Below are 8,941 nucleotides of genomic sequence, written 5' to 3'. Positions count from 1 at the left end.
CCGGCCCCACCCTACCCTCGCAGGTGAGCTTGGTGGAGGCCAGGCCGAGGCGGAGCACGCTGCGGTTGCCGATGAGCCCGTTCTTGAGGTTCCGCACGCCCTCGTTCCCGATGGGGTTGTGGCCCAGGTTCAGCGTCTCAAGGGTCTGGGTGTGAGGCTGGAGGGGAGGGGGCTTGAGGGTGAGGAGGGACCCGCTGGGGGAGGGAAAGCCCAGAAGGACAGGACAGGAAAGATGCCAGCAAACAACCAGGCACGGGCCCTTTCGGTGGCAGCGCCTGAGCACCCTATGATGCCTGCGTACGGTGGGGACCTCGGACCCCTCGGGGCTTTCAAGTCTCCCTAGAGTGTCAGGCCCCCTGTCGCTTCCAACCCCGAGCATCCGACCCTCCCTCACAGGCCCCTGCCCTGAATGCTCCGAGCTAAGGCCCAGGTTGTTCACTGGCCTGTCTCAGGAGTGTCCCGAAGGCGGAGGGCCCAGCCCTCAGTGCGGTGACTCTGACCCAGGCAGGGCAAGCAGCGCCCACCTGAGGTCTCTGTACCTGCTCAGCTCGCATGGTAACAAAGCTGGAACGCACTGAAGGCTTCCGGAAATACTAACTTTTTAGGCAAAACACTCTCTCCTCGTGGAAAGTACCATCTCGGCCCACAGCACCGGACACAGAGCACCTCAGAAGGGCTACTCTCCTCAGGGTGGCTGGGCACAAGGCTGTGTGAGGGCCCAGGCACGACTGACTTTCTGGTTCCTGAACTGGCAAGAGGAGCAAGGGGGCGCCTGGGGCCGGGGTGGCTTCAGCGGGCTGGGCGGAGGTGGTGGTGGGCCCAGGCACTCCCTCCCTCCCGCCGACTCACCAGCGTCATGCCCAGGAAGGCCATGCCTGTGTGCGTGAGCTGGTTGTTCCACAGCACCAGAGTTGCCAGCCCCTTCCTCTGCTCCTTGAGACCCTCACAGATGTAGGCCAGACCTGGGGGGCAGGCTGGGTCAGGGCCTTGTCCGCAGCTGGCACCTCCCTATGGGACGCCTCTGCTCAGCTCCCTAACTCTGGCCCTGCTGCTGCCGCCCCGCTGGGCTGTCACAGTCTCAATCCTAGCACCCAGATGATGGCCACTCTCGGCTAGCCTAGCCCTGGAGGCAACTCGGCCCCCACTCCCCACAACCCACCCTCTGCTGCACTTCCCTGGTTCTTGAGTGCACACTGGGCCGACCGGCGTTCTGGCCCGCTCGAGCCAGGTCTGGCTCCCCCAACCAGGGCACACTCGAGGGCAGAGCTGTGTCCCACCCTAGAACAGCTGGGCACATGGTGCTGCCTGGGAGGCATGGGACCTGAGCTGTACCCTGGGGAGGGCGCTGGCCCCACTGTCCCATTCTATCCTCTCCAAGAAGGGTATAACACGCAACAGGGAGCCAGGCTGAGCCCACGCCTCCTCCAGGACGAAAGCAGAATGCCCCGGTATCCAGTCTGCTCTCCCTCCTCTCACTAAGCCCCCTCACCGTGGCTTTCCCCAAACACCAAGCACCCAAGCCCCCTCTCACTGCAGGGCCTTAGCTCCTGCTCCCTCTGCCTGGATTCTCCCTCTAGACCTTTAAAAGGACAGATTCTGCGTCAGTCTCCAGACCACTGCCCAGTCCCCGTCCCGTGGCGCTCTCCCCAGCCTGCACCATCTTAGGCAGCCTCCAGGGGACCCTTGCTCCCGAGCATACTGTTTCCTCAGGACTCTTTTCTCAGCTTATGATCACTTTAATCATCTGTCAGTATCTCACTGTGTCACTAGGTGCCAGCTGAGCTGTCCTCTCCTGGAAGCCCTCCCAGACCAGCAGCCGGAGCCAGCTCCTCCGGGCTCCCTTGCCCAGCCCAGCCCACTCTGGGTAGCCAACGTCTAGGGCTGTCTTCTTGTTGGACTGTGCGCCCCAGAAGGACAGCACTGGGCTGCCTCAGCCACGCCTGTGTCCCCAGCACTGCCCACACGGGCTGGGCAGGCAAGTCCAGAGGGTGAGGCCAGGCTGCACACACCTGAGTCCAGCACGTGGTTGTTGCGGAGGTCCAGGATCTGCAGGGAACAGTTGAACTTGAGCAGGTTGCCCAGCTGGGCCGAGTCCTGCAGGCCGTTGAGCTTGTTGTCGGCCAGGTACAGCTCCCGCAGGTTCATGTTCATCTTCAGGGCTGTGGCTGGGGGAGAGGGGGTGCTGACTGGCGGGCCACATCCTAGGCAGAGACCCAAGCGACAGCCACAGCCTACCAGGAGACGCAGTGCCGCTCGCCCTCCCAGGCCCCGGACTCACCGAGCAGCATGAGGGGCCGCCCTGACAAGCTGGCGTTCTCCAGGTGCAGCACTGCCAGGCTGCTGCGGATGCGCAGGGCGCGCGCCACGAAGGGCGCCGAGTGGTCCAGCAGGGGTGTGCTGCGGGCATCCAGGTACTGCAGGCAGCTGGTCTGGTGGGAGCAGGGCAGCGTCAGGGCTGGCACCAGCCCTTCCTGGCCTGGGGACCTGCTGCCCCATGGCTCATGAGCTGTAAGGCTGCAGCTGTCATCTGATCTTACGGGAGGTAACCGTGGGGGTGCCTGTGTGTCACGGAGCCTCCTATGTGTGAGTGAAGAGGGGGTGCCACCACAGCCACCTCCTACGCAGAGGTGGAGGAGGGGTGAGACTCAGTGCTGTCTTCTCAATGGCCTGGAAGGTGGGCCCAGCATCCCACATCAGCCTTCACACGAGGGCTCCTGCAATCAGGGCCTGACCAACTGTCCCGGGAAAACGCCTGAGCTTCCTCCACCCACCTTGCGCATCATGTGGGCAGCAGCCTGCCAGCCGCGGGTGCCAATGTGCTTGTTGAAAGAGATGTTGAGGTGGGTGGCCGACTCATAGTACTCGATCATGTCGAAGAGGGCCGAGGCACCCTGGAGGCAGAGACAAGGGGCTAAGCCTCTGGTCACAGCTGCCCAGGGGAGGCCCGTGGGCCCCGACACAGGGTCTGACAGAGACATGAGGGGGTCTGGGTAGGGAGGAAGTCCAGGCAGAGAAGGACGAGCACAGACAGAGCGGTCAGCCCCGGAGGAAGGGGTCAGGCGATGGTACCCCATCCCGGACTCCAGCTCTGCCCGAGATGAGATGCAGCCCGCACCTCTGGGTTCTGAGAACCAACCCTGACCCTTGTGTGCTGAAGCCCTCTGTCTCTGTGACTTGTCCCCCAGCATCCTGCCTGACGTGCTGTGTGACCAGGATGGGCCTTGGCCTCAGTTCTCTGTGACTCTTCCCTCTGGGCCCCTGAATGAGGCCCTTCGCTCTAGGTCTCCCGTTTCCCTCGGACCTGGGGCCCACCACTCTGGGTTCCTGGTGACTTGCAAGTCCGGAAGGGTGAGGATGCATGGGCCTAAACGGGGAGGCTGTGTTTAGATGTTCCTCAGGCGGAGGGAAGCACCAGCGCTGAGGCTGTCAGGCAGGAACTGGATGGAAGGCGGCGTGTGAGTGCTCCATGAAGGCGGCCGAGGCCCCCAGTACTCACTCGCCAGGTGGGCCCTGGAGTGGCTCATGGTGGCCACATGCCTCCCCTCAGCCCAGCACCCTGAGTCTCTGCCCTGCTCAGAAGGGTAGGCCTCTGGTCACACTGGCTGGCTCCCTCCTGTCCTTGGCCTAGGGGCCTCCTCCTCCTGCTGCGACCTCTCCCCACCCACCACTGGAAGAAGCCGGGGGGCTCCGGGAGCTGCCTGCTCACATCTTCATCCAGGTTTGTCTGCTCCAGGTCCACGACCTTGAACTGCAGCCTCTTGAAGACCTCCTCTAGGGCCTCGCAGGTCTTGTAGTCGAGCTTCTCACCTGGAAGGAGACGAGGGCCGTGTGTATCTAAGACCTGAGCCTATGAGGAGGGGGCTCTGGGCCCAGGGAGGACGAGGACTGGGTAGTCCCGGCCCCTGCCTGGCCAAGAGGGTGCCAAGCCCCAGGCGGGCCCCAACTCTAGCCCAGCCCTCAGACCCCCTCCAGCTCTGCCCACTACCCAGGGGTACTCCTGGCCTCTGTCCACTCATACCTTTCAGGTCCAGACAGTCGATGCGGTGCCCCAGGTCCGTGAACTCCTGGCAAAGCAGAGTGGGCAGTGGTTAGGGCAGAATGACACCTGAAGAAGCCGAGTTGGGCTCTGACAGGGCATCCGTGGCTCGGATTCTGCTACTGCTAAGGAGAAGCAGTACTCTGGAGCAGGGCTTGGGAGAAGGTTGAACAAAGGCCCGGAAAGCTCCATCAGTGAGAACCCAGAGCACATGGCCCTGGGAGAGCGGGTCAGCTCTGCTCCCCTAGGTCTGAAAACAAGCCAGCCCTGCAGCCATGCTGGGTCTGGACAGCCCCCTCTGACCCAGCCAGAAGAGGTGAGGGAATGGCCCAGGGAGCCTGGGGAACCTCCAGACAGAGTGGAAGGCTAATGCTGAGGCTGCTGGTGCTTGAGGGCTCAGTGAAGGGAGCGAAGGCCCCAGGGCAGCATCTTACCAACTCCCTGGCTAGCCCATCCACCACCCACCCCTGTAGGTCCTGTTCTCGGCTTGGGGTGGCTGCTGTGAGCAAGCCCACATACAAGGCTAAGGCCTAGCCCCACTGCCAATGTGAAGCTAGCAAGGGGCAGGTCTTAATTCCACACTGACAGGCCACCTTTCCTGGACCTGGCAGCCGCCCTTCTGGAATCCTCCACAGAACCTCCCCTGACCCAGGTGCACAGAGACAGGAAGGGAGCGCAGTTGCTCCCAGCACAGCTGCCAGAGGGAACAAAACCTTAAAAATAAGCAGCCTCAAAACACTTGGAATGGCCCACCCAGAGGGAAGGCACTGTCGCCAAGCCGGCTGGGCACAGGAACAGCACTGTGGGAGGCAGTGGGGTGCAGGCTGGGGAGCAGGTTGCAGGTGTAGGGTGACTCTGGTTTTACATAAACAAAACGAGCTGGTGGTACCCACAGAGTTCTGAATAGTAAAAGGCCAGGGAACCAGATGGCATAATGGTTACATCGCTGGACTCCCATGTAGTGGACCATGGTTCAAGACCTGGACCGGGTGGCTTGAAACTCATGCGGAGCCCATGTGTGTGCGGGCCCAAAGTCCCGAGAGGAGAATGAAGAGTATGAGGCTAGGAGACTGAAATGCCAAGCATCAAGGTACTCGGGGCAAGACATGAGAAACGGATGTTGCTTTTTATGTCTGTGGTATTTTAATGTTTTAAAAATCAGAGTAGGGACAGCAGGTGGGATGGAGGCAGCTGAATCCGACATGGCAGATTGCCCAGTTCAAGTCTCAGACCCAGCTCCTTGAAAGACATGCTGCACGCGTGTGCGTGCGTGCCCAAAACCACAAGAGGACAATGGAGAAGGGACTGCAGGTGACCATCCCCCGTAGGGGGTGCGTTCTCACTTTTCCCCCTCTCTGGTGAGCACATTTACTCTATAACAAATTAAGAAAAAAGAAATTAGAACATACTTTTGTAATTCAGACTTCCCAGAATCAATTCCGTAATTCAGATATGGAAGTGCATGGATGGCTTTTCCCTGGGGAATACAATTTCTTCTGGCGCTGACAGATGCTTGAGTTTCTTACTCTATATGATTCTGCATTGCTTAAACATTTATGAAGAGCCTGATTCGCTTTACGACTGACAAGATTTTCAGAGCGGTGGCTACACAGCCCTGGTGAGGGGGCCAGGCTGGGGTGGGAAGTGCCTGGTGGGCGCTCACCTGCTCCAGAGGGAGTGGGGCTGGGGAGGCAGCACCAATCACAGCCCACCCCACCCACCCGCCTGAGGCAGCCCAGCCCAGACTTCCCGCCTACCTGGAGCTGTCTGAGGAGCTTAGGGATCTGTCTGCAGTTCAACTTCAGGCAGGCCTGCTTGTAGGCTCCAATGACCTCGTCCACGGTCACATTCTGGGCTGTAGGCACAGAGGTCCCAAGGCTGTAAGCCCCTGTCACCCCCAGGCCCTGCCCTCGCTCCCCTCTCCAGCCCTCCCAAACGCCTCCCCAACAACAGACTGAGTCCTATCCAGATGCCTTGGCACCCCACACCGGGGCAGCCCCACCCTCTGCACTCGCCAGTCCAAGCACCTTCACACGAACTTCACGCGTCTAAAGGCATACACTTTTCCTCCTTGTCAGCTCTGTCCCCCACTAGACTGGGAGCCCAAAGCGTAAAGGGGCTCCACGGTTGCCCATGTCCCCAACACCATCCTGCAAGGGCCATGTTTTCCATGTTTTTTGAATGACAGCACGGAACACTCACTTTGATCCTATTAGGAAACTAGGCCCAGAGAGATGAAGAACCTTGCCCCAGGTCACACAGCGGTGCAGTGTAGCTGGGGCCTGGGCTCTCAGGGCCCCCCTCCCCCAAACACCCCGGCAGCTGAGCCTTCCCTGAGGGCACCGGGGCCAAATGGCAGGAGACAGGCCCAGCCTGAGCACCAAGGCCTTGAATAGGCCTCATGGAATGACAAGTGGAGGGACGCAGCTAGTCATGGGGAGGCACTGTCACCTGGTGGACCAGGCGCCTTCGCACCTGCACAAGTGTGCCTCTTCTGAGCATTTCATGAAAATGGATGGAGCGTTCCACGGACACTGGGCGTGGAGTCAGAGTCCATCCCTTCATGCCAAAGAGAAAGCGCCTGAGGTACCCGTGTCTCTGCACTGGGACGGTGCTCGGGCTCTCGCTGGAAGAGTTTGCCCCCAGAGGCACCAGGAGACCAGAGGGCGGCTATGAGCAAGGGGGTCGGGGAGGAGGGCAGGCCTGGCCTCTAGGAGAAGCTTCTTGGGGTGCACAGGTGGAGGGTCGGGGCGGGTAGAGGCCATAGAGAAGGCTTTCCCGCAGCCCTTCCCGGCCTTCCCTCACCCCACAGCCATTCCACCCCTGCTCCTGAGCCGGGGGGGGGGGGGGGTGTCCCCCCCCCCCCCCCCCCGCCCCGGGGCGGGGGGGGGGGGGGATGTCCTACGGGAGCTTTCAGGAACCACCTCTATATGGATGTCTCCAGCCCTAGAGGCCAGGACCCAGGGACCCGTGTTCTTACCAGCACTGCCCCATTTTCTAGGAGAGAAAACTGAGCTCAGGAAAGGAAACCACCTCCCTGGGTCAGAGTCTAACATGCGGCCCTGGAAACTCTTTCTTGCCACTGTGCTGGCGAACTGGGAGTGTGTGGCTGAACTACTGTGTTGGAGGTCAGAGGCTAGGCTGGGTCCCCTGCCCCTCCTGTACCAAGAGTGGGGTCTCTCTGACAAAGGCCCCTGGCACTTGGTGGCCCCAGGGATCTGCTGGGGACAGGAGCTGGTCCTGTATGGGAAGGCAGCCCTCAGGGCTCGAGCAGGGGCCTTAGGGAGGCCAGCCAAGTCAATACCCTGTTTTTTTGTTTGGTTTGGTTTGGAGAGGTTTTCGCTATAGGGCGCGTGCCCTCGCCAGGCAGACAGAGAGAGACAGAAAGTAAGAAATCACCCCCCAGGGAGGATGGCCACGCCGCCGCAATCCCTTCTCCTCCCTTCTCCTCTCGGGATCTTGGGCACGCACGCACACGCGCCCAGCGTGAGTTTTAAGCCACCAGGTCCGGGACGCGAACCGCGGTCGACTACGTGGGAGTCCAGCGACATAGCTATTACGCTAACTGCTGGTCCCTTGTTTTTTTCTTGTTGTTGTTTGTTTTTTTAAGAATTATTTTATTTAACTTTACTTATTTTAATTTGACCAGAGAGAAACAGAATGAGAGAGAGATGGAAGGTGAGAAAGCGAGCCTCCAGGTCTGGGACTTGAACCACAGCTGGCCATGTGGGAGTCCAGCGCCTTAACTACCACACCACCTGCCGGCACCAATACCCTGGTCTTAACCGATTGGGGTCCATGACCTTCAGGAAAAACTGCATCATTATTCTCACTAACAGAATTAAGTTCAACATTTCCTTTTTCTTTTTGGAGAGGTTTTTGCTATAGGGCGTGGGCGCTCGCCAGAAAGACAGAGAAAGAGAGACAGAAGGCGAGAAATCACACACACACACCCCGGGGAGGATGGCCACGCGGCAATCCTTCTCCCCCATTCTCCTCTTGGGATCTTGGGCATGCACACACATGCGCCTGGCGTGAGTTTAAGCCACTGGGTCCGAGATTCGAGCCACGGTCGACTACATGGGAGTCCAGTGACACAGCCATTATGCCAACTGCTGGTCCCAGAATTTCCTTCTTAATAACACAGGCCAAAATAAAAAGAGAGAAAAGAAGTCATGTTTAAAAAGAAACTGCAAAGCTGTCGTCAAAAAAATGAGTATTTTCGGGACCAGCAAAAACAAACAAACAAAAAACAAAAAAACGAAGTGTATCCCCCTTGCGTGAGCTTCTGTGGGTTCTGAATGCGTGCCCTGCTTTGAAGACCGTGTCCTCGGAGCTGCTGTGCCCATTACTGCAGGTGCCACCGAGGAAGGGCATAAGCACTGGACACAGTTCCAGGATGTCCGCAGCTAACTGCACTGACTGGCATTCTTGGTCATACTATTTCATTTTTTGCCTTTAAAAATCATCATGCTATGGGGGCCAGCAGGTGGGGTAGCAATTAAGGCGCTGGACTCTGACACGACTGACCATGGTTTGAACCCTGGACCTAGAAGCTTGAAACACACTGGGCACGTGTGTATGCATGCCCAAAATCCCAGAGGAGAATGGAGAAGGGATTGTGGTGTGGTTATTCCCCGGGGGATGATTTCTCACCCCTCTCCCTTCTCTGGCAAACATACACTTACCCTAAAGCAGAATCCTTAAACAAAAAAATCATCACACTACACCAGTTGGTGGCATGAGGGTTAAGGCACTGGGTCCCCCATGGAAAATGCACAATGTGAATGCCAAAGAGAAAGCGCCTGAGGTACCCGTGTCTCTGCACTGGGACGGTGCTCGGGCTCTCGCTGGAAGAGTTTGCCCCCAGAGGCACCAGGAGAGCAGAGGGTGGCTATGAGCCAG

At 59.2% G+C, this 8,941-nt stretch overlaps 1 protein-coding gene across 1 annotated transcript in view; it reads right to left on the bottom strand.

The window, feature by feature from the left end:
* The window catches only part of PPP1R37 (protein phosphatase 1 regulatory subunit 37), a gene marked incomplete at its 5' end in the record, with an annotated part of 56,795 nt that overhangs the window by 2,501 nt on the left and 45,353 nt on the right, over positions 1 to 8,941 (bottom strand). Inside the window, 8 exon segments of the mRNA XM_014583010.1 lie at positions 16 to 157; positions 850 to 962; positions 2,010 to 2,165; positions 2,279 to 2,429; positions 2,772 to 2,891; positions 3,707 to 3,807; positions 4,019 to 4,064; positions 5,794 to 5,891. Of these exon segments, the coding sequence (XP_014438496.1) occupies positions 16 to 157; positions 850 to 962; positions 2,010 to 2,165; positions 2,279 to 2,429; positions 2,772 to 2,891; positions 3,707 to 3,807; positions 4,019 to 4,064; positions 5,794 to 5,891 (927 nt within the window).

Source organism: Tupaia chinensis, unplaced genomic scaffold, assembly GCF_000334495.1.
Source record: "Tupaia chinensis unplaced genomic scaffold, TupChi_1.0 Scaffold000067_1, whole genome shotgun sequence".
NCBI lineage: Eukaryota > Metazoa > Chordata > Mammalia > Scandentia > Tupaiidae > Tupaia > Tupaia belangeri.
The sequence above is the reverse complement of the archived record's forward strand: the minus strand, read 5'-3'. Positions and strand labels throughout refer to the sequence as shown.